The 21,012-nt window shown below is 32.8% G+C and overlaps 3 protein-coding genes across 4 annotated transcripts; 2 read left to right on the top strand and 1 right to left on the bottom strand.

Annotated features, from left to right (window-relative positions):
- The first annotated feature begins 1,564 nt into the window (after positions 1-1,564).
- On the top strand, positions 1,565-5,712 carry LOC130987670 (ADP-ribosylation factor 1). Of its 2 annotated transcripts, none has more exons than XM_057911278.1 (9): positions 1,565-1,885; positions 1,982-2,194; positions 2,272-2,310; positions 2,634-2,696; positions 3,146-3,164; positions 4,286-4,397; positions 4,795-4,842; positions 5,020-5,150; positions 5,416-5,712. In XM_057911278.1, exons 2-9 carry the CDS (start codon positions 2,092-2,094, stop codon positions 5,447-5,449), a joined length of 549 nt encoding a protein of 182 aa, XP_057767261.1. In that variant the 5' UTR covers positions 1,565-1,885; positions 1,982-2,091; the 3' UTR covers positions 5,450-5,712. The 2 variants fall into 2 exon arrangements, with proteins under 2 accessions (XP_057767261.1, XP_057767260.1); XM_057911277.1 differs by having other exon boundaries at positions 1,685-1,881.
- A 3,553-nt stretch (positions 5,713-9,265) lies between these two features.
- Positions 9,266-10,979, top strand: LOC130987669 (zinc finger protein CONSTANS-LIKE 5-like). The gene is made up of 2 exons (XM_057911276.1): positions 9,266-10,258; positions 10,351-10,979. The coding sequence occupies exons 1-2, from the start codon at positions 9,503-9,505 to the stop codon at positions 10,705-10,707; spliced, it is 1,113 nt and encodes a 370-aa protein (XP_057767259.1). The 5' UTR covers positions 9,266-9,502; the 3' UTR covers positions 10,708-10,979.
- A 4,556-nt stretch (positions 10,980-15,535) lies between these two features.
- LOC130987668 (probable receptor-like serine/threonine-protein kinase At5g57670) lies at positions 15,536-20,511 on the bottom strand. Its single transcript, XM_057911275.1, has 10 exons — positions 20,108-20,511; positions 19,891-20,012; positions 19,681-19,799; positions 19,311-19,414; positions 18,725-19,054; positions 18,031-18,285; positions 17,024-17,181; positions 16,715-16,930; positions 16,349-16,498; positions 15,536-15,941 (listed from the first exon to the last, which is right to left on the bottom strand). Exons 1-10 carry the CDS (start codon positions 20,247-20,249, stop codon positions 15,795-15,797), a joined length of 1,743 nt encoding a protein of 580 aa, XP_057767258.1. The 5' UTR covers positions 20,250-20,511; the 3' UTR covers positions 15,536-15,794.
- Positions 20,512-21,012: the final 501 nt, after the last annotated feature.

The following is a 21,012-nucleotide window of genomic DNA, read 5'->3' as shown; positions in this document are numbered from 1 at the left end:
AATCTGAAATGTTAGACATTTCAAATTCTATGATTGATATTTTTAAATTTGGAATGAAAATTTTATCAATTACCTAAAAATATTACTATAAAAAAAATATTATTACTATAATCTAACCATCTATATATATATATATATATATTCGGTATAGTCAACAAGTTTATAAAAAGCTCAATTTCGATTATGATATTAAACTGTATACTACAGTGTCAATTGCATAAAGCAAGTTGGGCACGTGACTATCAATCATTAAAATGAAAATAAAGTTTCAATTTTGCATAAACATATTGAGATTTTGCAGGGATTTCTTTTAATATTAATTTGACCCACGAAATTATTACTTAAAGCAATCGGTTTTTTTCTTGTAACCCAAGTGATATCTAGCTTGGTCGTACCTTGCATATCAATTTAGTGCTTCGTTTAATCATGATGTGTAGTTTCAAATAATGTCGATATATATACATATATATTATTCTAAAAAAATAAAATATTCAAAAAATTCGAACACGAAACTTAATAATTTCTAGTGCATATTCTATCATTAGCAATCATTTTGTGACAGAAGAAGGGAGGGTGCAACTCTTTGTAAGTGGCTTTGAAAATTATTGAGATATGAAATGCACATGAAAATTTTAAGTAGCAGTTTGAATAAAGGTAGCCGAAAATTTCGCTTATTACGTAAGTCTGAGTTGATGAAAATTTGAAAATATTGTGAGATTTCTCAAAAGTTTCGCCTAAATTTGCGGAACGTGATTATAAATTATTAGTCCCCTAATAATTCATCACCTGCTCGTCTTCACTACTTTATCTCCAATAATAATAATAATAATAATAATAATAATTTAATAATAACAATAATAATAATAATATAATAATAACAATAATAATAATTATTATTATTATTATGTTGTGTGTATATATAATTTTTAAATTTATTGAGTTAATTAATTATAAATCAGGTCTAAAATAAAAAAATGGATTAAAACTGGGATGAATTTGGCTATTGACTCTTTCTTTTATTTCCCTCAAAAAAAAAAAAAAGACTCTTTCTTTTACTCGATATTAATAATAGGATGTTGGCTTAAAATAAATAAAATATTAATAATAGGATGTTGGACAAAATATCAAAAGCTGGTTCAGTTAAAAACTTAAAATTGACGACAATTTCATATATAGCTGTATTGAGTTTGCTAGAATTGGGCCTATATTGGGCCACAAATTTTGGGCTTTCTCTTTGCTTTGAAATTTATGGCTTCGTGTGTTTTGGCATTATTGGGCTTTGTGCCTCATACTGTATCACAATGTGAAAAATTAAAGATCTATCAACAAAAATGTTCACATTATTATTATTATTATTATTATTATTATTATTATTATTATTATTATTATTATTATTATTATTATTATTATTATTATTAATCTCTTGTTTATTTCCGCAGAGGAACTGTGTATTCTTTTTTATTAATTAATATTTTAGCATGTTTGATCAGTAATTTTTAAGCTCTTTCATAATTAACAAACTATTTTCTGCAATTATTTCTAGTGGGTTTTTCCTTCTAAGCTAAAAAAAGGCCCATTTTGCTCTACAAAAAGTAGGCCCATTTATTGCTCGGGTTGGGTAAGCCCAACCCGAGGGAGGCCCATCGTTTTCTGCTAATTTCATTTTCTTCCTCCTCATGATCTACAGTCTCACTCTACAAATCCAGGAACTTTCCCAGATTCCTTATTCCTAACCAAATTTTCTATTATGAAAATCGAATTCAGTTGCTTCCACGCCAATCACGCTCGCGCAGCGCAAGATTGTATCTCGAAATAATTCAGCAATCTCAAATTGATCCCCAAAGCTGTCGTCTTCCTCCGTCGCGGGCCATCCTCTTTCCCGTACGTAATCGATTGCTGCAACCCCAGCTTGATCGATTTGTTTCCGCTTCGTATTCGTATTCGTATGCGGCTCAGATTCGTCGTGATTTTGGTTTTGCAGGAAGGATTTGAGGGTGCGGGGATTTTCTTCGATCTGATCTAGGTGTTTTCTGCATTCTCTCCCGATTTGAGTGGGGAATTCGCCGACCTTTTGCCCAGATTGGCGAGGAAATGGGAATAGTGTTTACGCGGCTGTTTTCGTCGCTGTTTGGAAACAAGGAAGCTCGGATCCTGGTTCTCGGCCTTGACAATGCCGGAAAAACCACTATTCTTTGTACGGATCCCCCTATTTCCCCTTTCCGGTGACCAGTTCGATCTCTGATTGTTTAATTTCTTTGTTTGTTTTGGCAGATCGACTTCAGATGGGTGAAGTAGTATCTACAATTCCGAGTAAGCAGCTCGCCATTTAAAATATTTTTTTTTATGTAATGAATCTACAATGGTGGGGGCATTGTGTAATAATTGGATAATTGATCTTATTGCTTTATTATGAACTGCTATTGGTATTAATAGATAAGTCATGCACCTTGTGGATAGTGTTCTTGCCGAAGTTATTTTCTGGTCTCATATCGACTTTGTAGCTGAGACAATGTCTGCTGTATGAATTGTGGGTTGATGGATTAGTGGAGATGATAAGCATAATTGTCTACTTTATGGGAGAGAAGAAACTAAACTTATTGTGATTTGACATTATTCATTTCTATTGATTGCAGCAATTGGGTTCAATGTGGAAACAGTGCAGTATAACAACATAAAGTTTCAAGTTTGGGATCTAGGTAAGTTTTTTGCACTAGTTGATTAGTTTAATATCCTCAGCACGATAATTTTTTTTTTGTTTATTTTACATGGATCTGTAGTGTTTCTGAACAGTTAGAGAAAGGCTGAAACTTCTCATGTTCTTGACATTTTCTGAACAGTTAGAAACATTGATACTGAAGTGTTAAGTTGACAAAATTTTGATGCATGCAAAGAGAAATTAGTTATGAATTCTGAAATATGAACGCAAATACACGTCATGTATGAATATGATTACGAGCTTCATCTTTTCGCAGCTTTAGAAATTGATAACCTGGTATTTGTTTGTTCTTATAGTTATGGCTGTTCTGCAAGCATTTGTTAGATTTTACATATGCTTATTTGCATCTCTCTGGCTGATCATTAAATTGTGTTGCTAGAAGTCTTTCCGATGATGATAGCTAACTGCTCTTTCCGTTCCTTATGTCAGGTGGTCAGACAAGTATCAGGTAACTTGTTTTGGTTGTCTCTTCCTAATATAATTATGTCTTCTCTCTCTCTCTCTCTCTAATTTTCAATTATATTTAAGAAATTTTATCTTGCAATTTGACTTTGTAGACTGAAACTGTAGATTTATGGAGGAAAAAGAAAAAAACTGATAGCATATGTAGCTTCACTTGCATATGTAGCATTTTTTATGAAAATTTGGCCATTCTGGTACTACAGATTTATTATGATTGTCATTTCATTTCCACTTTGGATGATACATTTCAGAAGATTCGTTCATTTATAAGTTTCAGTTGGTTTTGGTAATCTCTTCTGAAGCATCAATTTAGTGGGTTTCGTCCATGACTCATCAAAGATTAATGTTAAACTCATACATAGAAATTGCTGCTGAATATCTAGTGTAATACATCATTTTAGAATCAGGTTGTCGATAAATGCTCAAACTTAATATTTTGTAAAATGGGGATATATCCTTTCACTGGTGATAATCAGATAAATAGTACTACTATTTACATTGTGGTCTATCTTGCTTGTTGGATTTTTTGCTCTATCTGCTGACTTCAAATATCTATAAGGAATGATGAGAGAAGCACTAGTTAAATCCGTTCATCTTACTAAGACTCTTGTCTTAATTCCTCTCATGATCTCAAGCCTAAACAAATAAGCCTTAATGCCTTAGTGAAACATAGTCCCTCCTCTTTATGCCTTGGTCTTATCTATTGATACTAAGAATTCAAAACTGATATGGATGTTAAATTGGCATGTATCTTATTGTGTTACGATTACCTTCCTTTATAAGCACTTTATCCTTTGTATTATCAAATAGCATTTGTAGTCATGTAGAGCTATACGGTGGCCAGAAATAAACATGAATATAGTTTGATCCTTAGAGTATCTTGAAGAAAATTTAGCTTAAAATTAAAGGTCCGCAGATGTCCTGTTATATCCTTTCAGCAATAATCTTTCACTTAACCCATACTTCTTCTGGAAATATAGTCTTGCCTTTTCTGAATCTCTGTTCAGCTCTTCATTTGGGCCATGAATTGAAATACGCCTGACAATACTTCACACAGTCTATTTCTTTTGGCTGACACTGCACTTGTAATGTTTTTGTGCAATATAGGCCATACTGGAGATGCTACTTCCCCAACACTCAAGCTATAATATATGTTGTTGATTCAAGTGATACAGATAGGCTGGTGATTGCCAAAGAAGAATTTCATGCAATACTAGAGGTTCTTGTTGCTTTATTATATTGAGTTAAAATTTGTTATATTGGCCACTCTCTGGCACTTTGGAATCCATCGAGTGGAATCACTGTCCAGCTTATACTAGACATCAGTTTTTTTTATATGCTTGAGGGTCAAAGTTGTTTAGTGGCTGGCAAAAATATATAGCTAAATGGGCTTGATGGTCAAAGGTGTTTAGTGATCTGTGTTCATGTTACTCGAGTCCTATAGTGTTTCGAAGCACATGTCAGCATATAGCAGTTTTCCCTTTTCTCAAAATTTCCCCCCTTTTGGTAGGCTTGTGGTTAGAGGGCTTTTTATCATCTTCTCATGGGTCACTGTTTTACCTTTGATGCCCTTCTTTATTTTAGCATTTAATTGCAATATTATGGCCTATTGACAGGAGGAAGAGCTTAAAGGTGCTGTCGTCCTCTTATTTGCAAATAAACAGGTATTCTCAACTGACTGCTTAATCAAGTGTATGAGTGACATGTTTAAGATTTGTCGATAGTTATATGGCTTTTCTGCTTGAACAAAGCACCACTTCAAAACATATTTATGCATGTAGACTTCGTGAAACTATGATAAACCACTGAATCCATGACCATGTTCATTACCTAACATACAGGATCTTCCCGGGGCACTTGATGATGCTGCAATTACTGAAGCCTTGGAACTGCACAAGATTAAGAATCGGCAATGGTCTATTTTCAAAACTTCTGCTATAAAAGGAGAAGGCCTTTTTGAGGGCTTGGACTGGTAAGCTCTATTATCTACCACCAAGTGAGCCTATTACTTGCAATCTCGTGTAGCAACCTTCCATCATATAAAATTATGTTTCTTTAGAAAAATGCAGCGAGGTAAAGAAGGGTGGCGTGTGTTTTCTCTTTCAGAACTGAACTCTGCATCTGCCGGCATCTTTTATACCAACAGCATCATGTGATTATAAGTTATTTGCATCTCTTTCTACGTATGCAGCTCTTTTAATCAATCTCTTGCCATGTTTGTCTTGATAATCATACAGGTTGAGTAATACACTAAAATCTGGAGGTGGCTAAGTCTCTGTGCGAGAACATGATGTCGTTGTTGTCCATCCTTGATCAAGAAAAATACGATCGTCACTGGCATGATTTGTGTAGAGATTCGATTAGGACGACTATCTGCGGACAGATTGCGGATAGAGCTATATGTTGGTTTTTGATTAAATATGAATATCTAGCACTTTTTTTCTTCTTCTTCTTCTTCTTCTTCTCATTTCTATACCTTCATACATTGGTTGACTTTCACAGTAAATGACTCATGGTGACAAGTTTTAGGTATATATCCTTTTTCTTGTCTATTGGCAATTGCACATTGCTATTGGCTTGTTCTGAAAAATGGGGGGTGAGATACACTTAACCATTATCTATTATTTTTAAAGGTTACAAATAAGTAGGCAGGTTTTGGGCTCATTTTAATCATATCTTTAAATAAAACATAGTTTTTGTACCATCAACTAATGTAAACTTCCAAAAAAAAATCAACTTTGGCAAGTCTTACAATTAGGTTCAGCAATTTCGTCGACATTTTTTTATATAGTTTGGAAGTAAATTCATAGTTAGCCATTCAACCAATCAATTTAATCCATGTATTTACATCCAACTCAATTTGTGTACAAATATTTGCAAAACTTAAAATTTAGATTAGTTTGCAAAAAAGCGTGTCCAATATCAAGCGTAATATTATTTATTTATCTAATTTGAGAATAAAAAATTTAATGTAAAAAAAAAAACAAATAAAAAAACATCAACAACAAAGACGTGGACTAAATGTAATACCTAATAAGTAGGTCGGTTGTAGTCAAAGAAGAATAATCTAATACTCTGTCTGTCCCAAATATTCTACTTTCTTTTTTGCGTTGTTTCACAATAAATATCCTCTTTTTAAAATAAGAAAGTAGGTTTCAATATTTTATTTTTTTTTAGCTTTTAATTATCTTTACTTTAATTCTATTTCTCTTATAAAATAAAAATGAGCTCCACTATCTTTTATTCTTTTACTCTTTAGTTATATTTATCTATATTTTCATATCGAAACAAACTAAAACACTTGTTATACTCCCTCCGTCCACGAAATGAGTACCCATATTTCCTTTTTCGTCCGTCCACGAAATGAGTACCCATTTCCCTTTTTGGCAAGTGTACCCCACACATCTCTTTAATTAATACACTAAAAAAGTGGGACCCTTAAACTATTCACACTACACTCCATACATTTCTTAAAACCCGTGCCGTCCACAAATGGGTACTCATTTCGTGGACGGAGGGAGTACAATGAAGAAATGAAGAAAGTATACATTATTATTTTATTTTTTTGACAAAAGAAAGTAGTATACATTATTGATATAAGAAATAAAGTATTGGAGATTTGGAGTTGCAGTAAATGTGGAAAGTGTGTGCCAATCCAACCATGCTGTAACCCTATCCTGTTACCCCAAATACTACGTGGTGGAACCCACATTTACCCAAATTGCTCTGTTTGACGTAAGGATCTGTTTGGCTGTGGCCCCATCATTCACTGCAACGCGATATCAGATGCCAAACATGCCCCACCTCTTCCCAATATCACACCCCCATATTTTATATTTTGTAAAAAAAAAAATATTTTAGTTAATCCCTTTATATGTGTTCTTTTATCAAATTAAATTTTATAAAGGAAAAGAAAAAAAATACTTAAACAACCTTTGAAAGTACAAAAAAAAATCAAATTAAAGGTCGATCCTCATCAAAACCTCTTTAGAGAAAATCCAATGAAAAAATTTATAAATAGGAAAAAAATACTCGTCTATTACATAACATAATTCCTATATATGTGTAAGGGTTGGTTATTATAAGAATTACTCGTTTTTGGTGAGAACGTGATAACACTTCATCGAACGTATAAAATTATTGCATCAGAACTAAAATTTTCTGCGCTAAGAAAAACTGAAACAAAATGTAGTACAACTAAATTGATTACCACATTATACATTAGGTTAAAGAAACGTAATAATAAGTAGATATGTGTGATGATAATATCATTAAAAGGTTATATTTATTTCAGATTAGAAGACAGCCTAATATTTCAAGTTCGTGGAAAGACACTACTTATTTATCTTCCATTTCGATCTCCTTTTTTTCATGCTAGTCTTTAAAGAGATCGACTTTCTAATCTTTCATATCAATGAAAGTGTTTAGCATAAATTGGGTATGCAATGTCTGCTTTAATGTTTGTACAGTGAATTTAAAGAGCTCTAATATTTTTTTATCATCCCCTATTTTTCATGATAAATTTATCAATTAAAAAGAATATACCTTGAATAAATATATACATGGATATCATTGTGAAAATAAAGTGAAGGTGAAACTTTTTATCTCATTTGAGACAGATGCAAATTTAAGCTCTACCCTTTGTGTAGGGGAAAGGTTAAAAAGAGACAAAGGAAAGGAAAAAATGCATTTCTTGTGATGTTACTCTCACGGACTACCACTTCTCCTATCACAATCTACTTTCATCGAAGTTTCACGAAGCTCCACCAAATTAAAGTCCAATCTATTAACTAAGAAAATCAAAAAAGTTGAAAAAAATAAAATAAAACTAATTTTTGGACACGATTTGAACTCTAAACTTCGTTGCGTACATACTGAAGTCTGCACCTCTTAGATGTTTCAACGTGATATTTCATCACTAAGTTACCAAAATATGTATATCTATTAAGAGGGAAAAATGTTGATAAATACATGCAAAAAATATACACTCTAGTATCGTTTTAAAATTCAATCAATTAGTACAAATTGGAGAATAAATGTTAATCATAACGTTTTAATGAAAGAACAATTGCTCTCTTCGTCCCACTTCAAGGATTTTGTTTTTTTTATTGGCTGTCTCATTTCAAATGTTTTTATTTCCTTTTATGAAGAAAAAATTAGTCTGAAAAAAGTGAGAATCTTTAGAGTTTACATCACATTTTCAACTTCTAATTAATATTTCTAAATAATTGTACCGAAAAGAAATAGAATATTTGAAATGGGATGGAGGGAGTAATATTTGGCTTCAACGCCACTAATAAAAATAAGATGCAAGCAACAAAACTTTATTCTTGACCTTAAGCAGAAAACAAGAACACGTTTGTGAGGTGTTCAATTGATAAGCTATATACTAAAATGTACGAAAGTCTCTTATTTAGTAAATCTTACCGATTTGCATCAAAATTATGTACGATTATATAATAAACCAAATACTAAAACTAATCTATTATTAGTATCCTTTTTTGAGGTCATATATTCTCAAGAGTAAATTAAGAAGATTATATAATAAACCAAATACTAAAACTAATCTATTATTAGTATCCTTTTTTGAGGTCATATATTCTCAAGAGTAAATTAAGAAGTACTCTCTCCGTCCCATTACAAATGTTCCATTATTTTTGGACTCAAAGATTAAAAAATGTGTAGAAAGTAAATAAAGTGGATTGATAGAAATTATTTAAATATTAAATATAGAGAGATAATATATTATTAAAAATAGAATAAGATATTTGTAATGAGACATCTTAGTATAGAAAATAAGATATTTATAATGTAACAGACGAGTATATGCTATTAAAAGTAAATTGCAAAGTATATTTGATATTAAGTCGGTCATGACTCATGCATAATGATGTCTACTCCAAAAATTGAATGCAAATAACATACTGAATACTATTTCTCAAAAAGTTGTTTTCATCCAATACACATCGAAATCATTATTTCAACACCTCCTTTTTATAATTAATAATACTAATACATCTAGTTTAGTTTAAAGCCAGTTTGATTGTTCAAAGCGGTGGGGCCTACGTTGGCACAGACAATTGACAAATACTCTAGCACGAAATATCATCATCTCGGATGTCATGAAGCCTTTTCCGCGGCTCATATCGCTCCACGTGTCCCGCCAAATCCCCCATTTCTCTCTCCTCTCCACAGCTTAGATAGAGATTCAGACTCTCCCCCATTTTCGAACCCACACCACACTACTCACGCCTAGTCATCAACTACATCTTAGAGAGAGAGAGAGAGAGAGAGAGGGAGAGAGAGGGAGAGAGAACTAACCGAATGGGGGTGACGCTAGATGCTGGTGAAGGCGCCAGGGAGAGGTGTTTTCCGGCGGGGTGGAATGCGGCGGCGAAGCCGTGCGACTACTGCAAGTCCGCGGCGGCGCTGCTCTTCTGCCGCGCGCACTCCGCTTTCATGTGCATGGTGTGCGACGCCAAGCTTCACAATGCCGGCGGCGGCGCGAGGCACGGGAAGGTGTGGATATGCGAGGTCTGTGAGCAGGCACCGGCCGCCGTCACCTGCAAGGCGGACGCCGCCGCGCTCTGCGTCACCTGCGACCGCGACATCCACTCGGCGAATCCCCTCGCGCAGCGCCACGACCGCGCCGCGGTGGTTCCGTTCTACGACACGGCGGAAACCGAAGTGATGAAGTCGACCGCCGCCATCTTCGACGACGCTCCGGACGCCGATTCGATCTGCGATCGGAAATTAGGCGACTACGTCGGCGATTCGTGGATTTCAACCAATCCGATCGTTCCAGCCAAGCTCCCGGCGGCGGCGGCGGATGCGCCGGAGATGAAATCTCTGGAATTCCTATTCTCCGATTCCGATCAGTTCCTAGATTTCGACGGTTACCGGATTTGCTCGCAACCTTACGGCGACGGTCTCGTCCCCGTACAAGCAACCGCCACGCCGCCTCTTTCAGCTCAATTAACTCACCAACACTCGCCGGACAACCGGTTTGAGATCGACTTCACGAGATCAAACATCACCTCCTACACCAACAGCTACACCGCCGCATCTCTCAGCCACACCGTAATCACTCTCAACTCTTATCTCCAAAACGATCGCATCGCAATTCGAGTCAATCAATTAAACTAATTATTCATCGCAAAAAAAATCTCCAGGTTTCGTCATCTTCAATGGACGTCGGCGTCGTGCCCGACGGAAACGCCGCCGCGTCGGAAACATCGTATCCTTTCACCCTGAGCTCAATCTCCGATCCGATCGCGAACCACGGCGCGCCGGCGGCCGGATCGGACAGAGAAGCCAGGGTATTACGGTATAAGGAGAAGAGGAAGAATCGGAAATTCGAGAAGACGATCCGTTACGCTTCGCGGAAGGCCTACGCCGAAACGCGGCCGAGAGTGAAAGGCAGATTCGCGAAGAGAACCGATTCGGAGCTGGAAATCGACGGAATCCTCACTTTCGTCGCCGGCAATCTCAACGCCGGCACGCGTTACGGCGTCGTTCCGTCTCTCTGAGCGAGGAATCGCCGCGTTTTTAGTGATAGTGTGATTTCTGATTTCACCTTGACTATATCTGTCGAATAATTAAAAGGCAGATTTTGTGGGAAATTAATTTAATCGCGTTTTCAATTTCTGATAAAAATGTTTTTAGTGCTGCAGCAAAAAGCCCAGCTACTTTTTGTTAAGGGCTTTTTTTTTTTAAATAAAGAAGTTTGTTTAGTTATAGTCGACTTTTGTTTCACTAATGTAAATTAGTAGTATTAAATAGATTTGGATTTTCTATTTAATTGTTTCAGGTTGTTTATAATTTCTATATATAGTAACTGTAAGATAAGATCTCACGTGTTATTGTTGGGACTTGGCCACTTGGGAGAGGGTATGTACTGAAATGGCCAGCTGGACTATCGGATCTCTACCTAGATTTTGATTGGTTGGGGAACTTTCTCTCTCTTCAAAAATTAATGGGTAAATATCTATTTATATTTTCTTAAAAAATACTCCACTCGTCCCATTATTGTTGTTTATTTATTTTGGGCACCAGTATTTATTTAAGAGAATAAGACTGTAGTGTAAAATTGTGTGGGGCCACATTATTTGTAGTGTAAAATGATTACCAAAAAATAGTTACAAACCAACAATAATGGGACGGAAGAAGTATATATACATCACTTTATATCCCGACATATTAGTGTTTTAACGAATATGTCCTATCGTTTGGACAAGTGCATAGAAATATACTTTTACGTATCAATTTTTTCTTATTTATATCTCAAAAAAATTGATATGTTGGGTAATTCTATGCACTTATCTTTATTTACTCAAAATTAATTAAAATGTATTGGAAAAAAAATAATTAAAAACTCATGCTCTTTTTTTTATAATTTTTTTTATTTGATTTGAATAGACATAAATTGGATCATGTATGCCAGCAATTTCGGTAGGTCGGTAGTACTAAAATATTCACCAAATTAATACTATGAGATTTTGGAATTAGAATCACAGTAATGCTCAATTTTATGATTTTATAGAGAATCTTTCCGTAGGGAATTATGTTGAGAATCTAAATATGATATCTTTCTGAAAATTTGTGACTTTGAGGAAAAAATTACCACCTATGAAAATAGAAAGAATGATGAAATGTCTTATTGTGTGTGTGCCTATTTCATGTGTGAGGGTGTTCACAATTTGATTTAAATCATAAATTAAATTACAATTTGATCAAAAATCATGTGACGACATAGACTTAGAAACTTTGAATTAAAATTTTAATTTAAATCTTAAGCCTCTTCGTATATATGTTCCGATATTTTTAATAATATCAGATATTTCCTTTTTAAAAGATCTTATAAATATTTTATCTGAATTATTATTAAATATAAAAAATTAAAAATATATATAGACCTCAAATCAACTCAAATCGTTTGATCTAGTTTCAATGCTAATATAGTTTGATTTGGTTTATTAAAATCATATTTTATAATCTAATTTAATTTAATTTAATTTTAGTGTTAACCCGCATGGCCGCATCCATCCAAACCACGAACACCCTATGAATATGTCACATGTATTCAAATACGCATTCAATAAAAATACATAAAAAAAAAATGTTGAGAGAGTTTCCCAAATTAGTAAGTTTGTGTTTGAATTGTAGCAATTAGTGTTTGACTTTATGGCTGCAAGCGCCTACTTATTACTACTTCTCATAAAGAAAAAAAAAATTGCCGTTGACCAACACCTCTTATTACGTTTAGTGGTAATATATAAAATTTCACAGTTATCCAAAATTATCTATTAAAAATATCCATTTTTTAAAATACCGACATGTTATACCATTTGATTTATCAAATGATTTTTGAGAATCAAGCCCGTGGTAGATAAGTACAAAATGTATCATATACCGATTATTGAAATAATAAAATGGCATAAATACTCCATCAAAGTAAAGAAATGAGTATGAGATGTAGATAATAGGAAATTTTGGTATATATGATAGACATATTTTAAAATTAAGATGGTTAGTTTTGCAAATCTCCCTTAAGTTTATGTAGAAATTACCTAAATTCAAGCGAAGTGAGAAATATATTTCTGAAATTTGTTTTGCATGAGATTTTTGTAAAAATTCTTACATTTTTCTTGCACCAAATATACTTGTGTTAGAAAAACTAACAATGATTAGTCAGGATCTTAGACAATTGCTGAAAATGAGGGAATCACATTAGTAAACATGATTAAATTGTGGAATAAATTAAACAATAAATCTATTAATTAGGACCTTTTTATAGGTTCTTAATTAGTGATATTTACACACATTCCATCTATTGTGTGTGTGTGTGTGTTTTTTTCCCCTTTTATAGCCACTGTGCTTTAGATACTTCGATCTACAAAGTAACCATAGAATTCGAACAACCTTATAATTTTAATTATCTATTTGTTAGTAACATATATATTTATATATATATTTTTTAAAATAACACATATATATGACCATTCTTCGCCTACCTTCTGTAATACATGCCGACGTGTTGAAATTTAAAAGGGCAAATAATGTGGAATTGCAAAAAATTTGGTCAACTAAAAACAACACTCAACAAATTTTAAATGTGTTTTTCCTTTTTTCTTTCTTTTTTTTTAAATATAAATAGATGATTTGCTATTATTAGTTTTTAGCTCCACAGACGACTTTGACAGTCTTACTACAACTAATCTCGAGAGTCTGGTAAAAATCTGAAATATATTGTTAAAATCAGTCTTTGAAAAAGTATATAATAATTGTCGAAAAATCATGATTCTTTAAAAAAGGAAATAAGATGTCGGCGATTAGTTTGATACATACAAAAATACGAAAAAAGAGATAATAAAACACTTTTTCACTTGAAAAACGCTGTTTTGTATTTTTGTATTCGGCCTTTTCTGTCATTTTAATTTGTTGTTAAAAAAAAAAAAAACTAGAAGCAATGAGTAATAATTCCAAGTGGGCTACTTTCAAATGGTCCAAACCACGTGAAGTTCACGTGCCTCATGGCCCAAATGTTATTTAATGGGGACCAATATCTCTCACTATTTCCTTAGGGCCCAGCCCAGTCAACGTCTCTCTCTCTCTCTCACACACACACACACTAAATGTTAGTAGTAATTTTTTTTAACCAAAATGAAAGAAAAGAAAACATTAAACAGGTTTATTGTATTGTGTAATGACACGTACATTTCTATATACAAATTGAAATGATCATATGTTAAAGGGGATTGTTTTAATGTTAATGAGTTCATTCTTAATTTATTTTTTTAATACATCGCGCCGAGATTGATCTCAAAATCTCTCATAAAAAAAGATTTTTAGTATTTCAACATTAATTAGCACTTAAATTAGGTCTCATTGGCCATTAGTGAGTTCATTCTAAGACATCAATAAAAGCAATTAATATTAATCTTGTTTGGATGCGTTTTCTTTTATTGTAAAATTTTCTTTGGAAAATGATGCATAAGAAAATATGAGAAAATATTATTTTTTTTTCCTTATTTTTTATCATATGTTTATTAGACATGAAAAGATGAGAAAATGTTGAAAAATATTTTCACTCTACCACCCAAAGATAATACTCCAACAATGAAGAGAAAATGAGTGGAAAAAAAAAAATCCAGTCGGCATGGAGAATTTTTTTTATTAAAGTATATTCTTTTTACTTGATAAATTTATCATGAGAAAAGAAAAGATAATAAAAATTTTCTCCCGTTAAATACTTCCTTAATTTCTTTTCACTCATTTTCTACAAAAGATACATATTTCACCATTTTTCATTCTTCCTTTTCACTTTAAAGAGGGATCTTTATCAAACATGTGAAAATAATGAAAAGATGGTGAAAATATATTTGTTCTCTCATTTTCCATCAAAGTAAACGGACCATTTATATATGTCGCATTTTTTGGTTTTCTTAGTTCCTGACTTAAAAATCTAGTACTCCAATGTGCATATATCAATTTTCCGGAAAAAATATTTATGCAATGGAAGCTCAATTATTTAATTAATTTGTATTTATGTTTTTTATTGTTATCTTCAAGTATTCATTTTTTTTTCCTTTAGAAAATAAAATTACTGAAATTGTAAATCATGTGGTGGTAGTAGTAGATATTGATCAGACATGAATTTAAAAACGTGTTGTGATCCAAAATAGAGTCAAAAATTCGACGACCACACAGATCTTAATTTTGTTTTTGGAGATATATATCTATGTTTCTATCATGTCAGTAAAAATAAACTGATCGTTTCACATATAAAAGATTGTATTTGGCTGACCTATTTATTGATAGTGGTAGAGGAAATTACAATATATATTGAAATTATGATCTCCTAGATATATATAGGAATGTGATAAAATAAAAATAATATTATGAATTATTTTTAATTTAGATTCCATTGAAGCAAAATTTTACTTTCTTTTTGAAATCATCATTTTTCTCAATGAATTTATTATGTTTTACGGAATATTCATGATGTGTTCACAGTTCTTAATTTATATTTCAATATATATAAATATGTGATGATGACATTTTTAGGCGACTCCCTTTGTTGCCCTTTCTCCAAAAACGTTCGAGCTTTCGAGTAAAGGCTTAAAAATCCAATAGCTAATTTAACACTCAAAATTAACAATAAAATATCTATGAATTATCTTAAATGAAATTACAAGTCAAAAAGAAATTATCCCATGATATTAAACATATTAAACATGATATTTATATAACATATAGTAAACTACATCTCAGTCAGCGTATCACGTCTTATCCCATGCTACATATCAAACGAGCCCTTACAATGTATATATATTTACATGTGATCATGTATAGATATGAGACGAGCAAATAGAATCTTATTCATCTCAGGAAAAATATCCCCACATTACAATATCTACGCAATACAATAATTATTACAAAAAAAAGGCGACAATTACACAATTGAAAGTTAGGGGATGAATAATATAACCTCATCCTAAAAATATCATCTATCTCAGCGCAGCCTTGTCAATAAACATTTAAAGAACCACCCCAATTTTAAAAGAAAAAAAGAAAAAAAAATTAGCAAATAATAATTTCATTCTTGATTTGGAATTCAAATATCCTCCAAAGCTAAATCAGATGGAAGTTGGTATCCAAAGATCATTGAATAATCATCCATTTCATCACTAGTGAATTTTGGTATTCTCCAACTACTTCTCCCCACCTCTGAGTCTTGACCATATGTTAGCAATTGCAAAACCTAAACATAAATAAATAAATTCAAAAAATTGGAGTTATTTAGGTGATCATTTTTCTTTGACAATTTAAACTTAGAATTATATTTCGGATTAACAGCGTTTTATGTCCCAAACTTTCAGCGTTTTTCATAAAATATTCTGAACTTTCATTTTCTCCAAAAAAACTCCGAACTTTCGGTTTTTTCAAGACGGACCCCAAAATATTTCGTTCGGCGAGAGAAGGTATCTTTCCGTCACCGAACTTTATATATCGGGACATTTTACGAAAAAATTGGAAGTTCGGGATTTTTTAGGAAAAAAAGAAAGTTCAAGATATTTTATGGAAAACACTGAAAGTTAACCCTTATATTTCTTTAAAAAAATTGTAAAATAAAAAAGGTATGTGATGAGGTTTATATAGAGATTTTACCTCAGTCATAGAAGGTCTCCATATTGAAGATTGCCTCACACAATACGACGCCGTTAAAGCCACTCTATACAATTGCTCCATATCGAATCTACCTTTCATTTTGGGATCAGCCAATTCTTTCAAATTTCCCGATTCCATCAAAGGCCTAGCCTATTAATTCACACAATAATTTCGAAAATACTTTCAATTAGCTTTTATTTGAAGAAGTCTAATATTGTCAATTTTTCCATGTACACAAGTCATGAAAAAATAGCTTCGAGCTAGTGTGATAGAATAGATAAATAAATTATACAGCAGTTGTATCGTTTATATTTGATAAATTGCTTCATTTCAAATTGGATCGAAATAGTCTTTCATGTATCTTACCCAGATAAGCAAATTCTGTCTGGTGGCGTCGACGGGGCGGCGGCCGGTTAGGATCTCAAGAAGAAGGATTCCAAAGGCAAAAACATCAGTTTTCTCATCCACAATTCCATGCATGAAATATTCAGGTGCAAGGTATCCAAATGTGCCCTCAATTGGAATCACAGCATGGTGACTCCATTTGCTAGGTAGCCATTTTGCCAGCCCAAAATCAGATATCTGTCCAAATAATAATTTTTGTCTAATAATTAATAAATAAATAAATTATATTATTAGATAAAATTAATTTAATTAGTTTTTATTTATATATACCTGTGGCTCATTATCTGGGCCAAGAAGAACATTAGATGCCTTAATATCTCGATGAATTATGCGATGTTTGCAGCATTTGTGAAGGTAATGTAGTCCCTTTGCTATCCCTAGCACTATTCTGTACCTTGTAGTCCAATCTAGACCGTTGCTTACTTGCCCTACCACAAAAAAATTTATACAAAATCGTAAAACAAAATTCACGAATTTAAAATATAAATTACGAAATGTAAAACATGACGGATTTACTGTGAAAAATGATGAATTCGAAGAAAATGGAATTTTTGCTTCATAATATTTTATCCAAGGCCATGTTTAAAAAAATATATATATATATTTGGATTCAAGATCACGAATTCAATTCAACAAAATTATGAATTCATCGTAATTTTTTTCGTTATATTTATATTTTAAATTAATAAAATAAGTATGTGTCAGGGGCGAGCATTCGAATTTCGGATTGATTTTTTGCCTAATCCAATTAGACTCGAAAATTCAAAATTTCCCTAAAATTCAATCCGGTTCGAACCATATTATCTGAAAATCCGAAAAATTTCGGATAAAATTCAACCTGAACCGAAAAATCCAAAAAAAATATGAAAAAAAAAAACAAAATATCGAGAAAATCCAAAAAATCTGAAAGACATATCAACATAATCAATTAGATCATTACAATTTTAATTAACAAACCATTAATTATAATCAACCAAGATGAGAGTATAGGATTAGAATTTAAAAATATTTAACAACTATTAACTAATAATTATATATATATATATATATATATATATAATACTATTAAAATATTACTTACATTATAAATATAATTCAGATTTCGAATTTTAAAAGTGTCAATTCGATCCGAACTGAAATTCCAAAATTTGCTTAAAAATTTGATCCAATTCGAAAATTCAAAAAATTCGAACTTAATTTTAAATTTCAATTTGATTTCGGATCGAATATTCAAATTTTGAATATTTTGCTCACCCCTGCCGTGCATTAGCACTTACCATGGAGGGCGGATGATAGCGTCCCGTTTGGATACAATTGAAAAATGAGATAGAGTCCATTTTCAATGCAATAACCAACCAATTTGGCCGTGTTGGGATGGTTGACGTGCCCTATAATTCCCAACTCCATTAGAAATTCTTTTTCCTTAGTCGCATTGTTATTGTCCTTTGCCAAACGCTTCACGGCAATATGGCTCCCATCCCCGATTACCCCCTTATAAACTTCCGAATACCCTCCTTGTCCTATCATATTATCTGCATACCAAAAAAAAAAAAAAAAAAAATTGTTGCCAAATTCAATTTTCATTCGCAATAAATTAAAGGGTTTATGGCCAAAAAAAATACACGAACTTTGAAAAAAAGTTACAATTTTCACCTGAACTTTCAATTAACTAAAAAAAATACATGAATTTATATTTTTGTTGCAATTTTCACTTAAGTTTGACTTTCAACAAAATTAGAGCTTAATTGACATTCGAAATTAAGTCAAATATATTAATTTTTGTCTTCTTAAACTTCCGAGCTTCTAAATACTCATCATCATCAAAAGTTAAACCAACATCAGGTGAATTTTTCACTATCAATTAAGCTCTTTTTAAAGTCAAATTCAGGTGAAAATTGCAATTTTTTTTCAAAGTCCATCTATTTTTTTTTTGCCATAATCCTTAAATTAAAACATATAAATTGTACGTACCATTGTGGAAAGTCTTGGTAGCACTTGCAATTTCTTGATATGTGAAGCACCTCAGCATTGGTTGGTGTTTCTCTTTGTGATTCTTCTTGCTTGTTTTGGGGCGAAATAGCGACGAAATGAGTCGAAATGGGGAGGTGGGCCTCCTCGTTGACGATGATGTAATAGTGCTGCATGATTCCTCGGAGTTGGAATCCTCCTCGCATATATCGAGCACAGTTCTAGGCGATGCCCTCTTCGACTTCCCCATGATCTCATTCTCATCTGATGAGAATGAATTTTCAGTAGATAAATTCTTTTCCGACCAGCTGCTGCTCGATTCGTGTTCCAAATCTATAGTTTTAACGCGACGCAGTCAGTGACGGAGCCAGGAATTTGGGCATTTCGTGTGGTTCGCTTTTTTTTCTTATTTAAACAAGAGACATAATAATAATATAATATAATATAATATAATATAATATAATATAATATAATATAATATAATATAATAATAACAACAACGACGAGCAACAGTTGTGCATACAAAATAATTTCAATACATTACAAATAACTTAAGAATAGATATTTGACGAGACGACTGTTGCTTTACCTGAAATGTTGGCACAAGGATGTTGTGTGGGACGAAGCATGACAAATGAACAACCTTCTGGAACATTCTTGCAGCAGTAGTGGGAGATTGCAGACGACGGCGTTCTACCTCATAAAATGCTAAAATGTGAAATTTTGCTCTACAAATTTTGTACAATGTATTATATACTCTCTTCGTTCACAACAATTTTACCACATTATAAATAACACAATTTTTAATAAAATGTGTAATTATTAGTAGAAAAAAGATCCTACTTTAAATCTGCGCATGCTATGAATAAAAGTGACAAATTTTTATGAATGAACTAAAAGATAAATTGTAAAAAAAAAAAATCGTGGACGAAAGAAGAATGAATGAGTTGATGTCTGACCTGTTTGATCGGTTGGCTTGGCCGCCGATGATGAGATAATCAGCTCCCATGTTTTTGGCCTCCTCTATTAGGCCTCGGCCGGGGGTCGAGCTCGCTCCCACTCTACCTTCCATATTCACCTAATTGTCACACATTACAAAAATAAATAAATAATTCATATATAGATCCAAATATGAACGCACATTATTGGATATCATATGGATTTCTTGCCTCATTAGACTGACAAGTCTTAAAAAGTTCTCCCATAACGTTTACGACGAAGGACTTCGCCTGACGGAACTGCTTTTGATGTTTCCTTTCTGACTGTCTCTTGCTCTTGTCGGCCATGGCCCCTATCAGAGCGAAACAAAAAACATTGTAACACATTGTTTGGATTGGTAATAACATGCAATGTAATGGGAGAAATGTGAGAGATGAAAGTGATCACCTATGATGTGCAATGCAGTGAGAGAATCACCGGGGCGAGCAAGAACCCTAATAGCCCAAGCAAGGAGCTCCACACTCACATTGGCATCAAGAGGGATGCCTACAAGAATTTTACAAGGGGATGAAGAGATATTATTCATCATATTTTTTTTTAAAATTGGTATGTTATAGAATGAGACAGAAAGATATTTTAATTTGGGTTGCTTGGTTGATAGAAATTTGGATGCTATCGATGCGACACAATTTTGGAAATATATGTATAGATGACAAAAGGGAGTGAGACCACCAAGCTCTCGAATATTCTTATGTGACAAGCAATAAAAAAAAGGGGGAGCTAGTTTTAAATTTTTTAATAGTGGAAATGTGGATTTTGAGATGCAAATAATTGGTTTGGTTTGGGTGCTTTGGGGGATAAGCAAACACACATTTGATTTGTCTTGTTACATAAGCCAAGATGGGCATGGTTGAGTTTGGTAGGGAGGTGATGAGGGACTAGTGTTATTATGTGGCACATAGAAAGTGTTGTCCATCACTTTATCACTAGAGAAGACTTTGAGAAGAAACTATCCAATCATCATTTGAGTTTACTTGTTGCGTTGCTCGTGCTCGTGTTCGTGTTCAGAGGTGAAAATATATATAGGGGTAGGTTTCAGTGAGATTAATGAATAAGACAATATATAGTGTTGAATAACGATATTCAAAAAATAAGTAAATTTTCGCTTCCTCCAGAATTCGAACCCAGATAAATTTTTTAGGATACATTAAATCAATATCTACAAATCAATCTAAGATTTCACCGCATATAGAGGATCTCACTGTAACATTTAGGTGAGTTAAAATTGAAAATGTTTCACAATGAAAAATGCTAAGCAAACTAATACCCCCTAAATTCACCATTGCTCGTAC

This window comes from Salvia miltiorrhiza, chromosome 6 (assembly GCF_028751815.1).
Source record: "Salvia miltiorrhiza cultivar Shanhuang (shh) chromosome 6, IMPLAD_Smil_shh, whole genome shotgun sequence".
Classification (NCBI taxonomy): Eukaryota; Viridiplantae; Streptophyta; class Magnoliopsida; order Lamiales; family Lamiaceae; genus Salvia; species Salvia miltiorrhiza.
The sequence above is the reverse complement of the archived record's forward strand: the minus strand, read 5'-3'. Positions and strand labels throughout refer to the sequence as shown.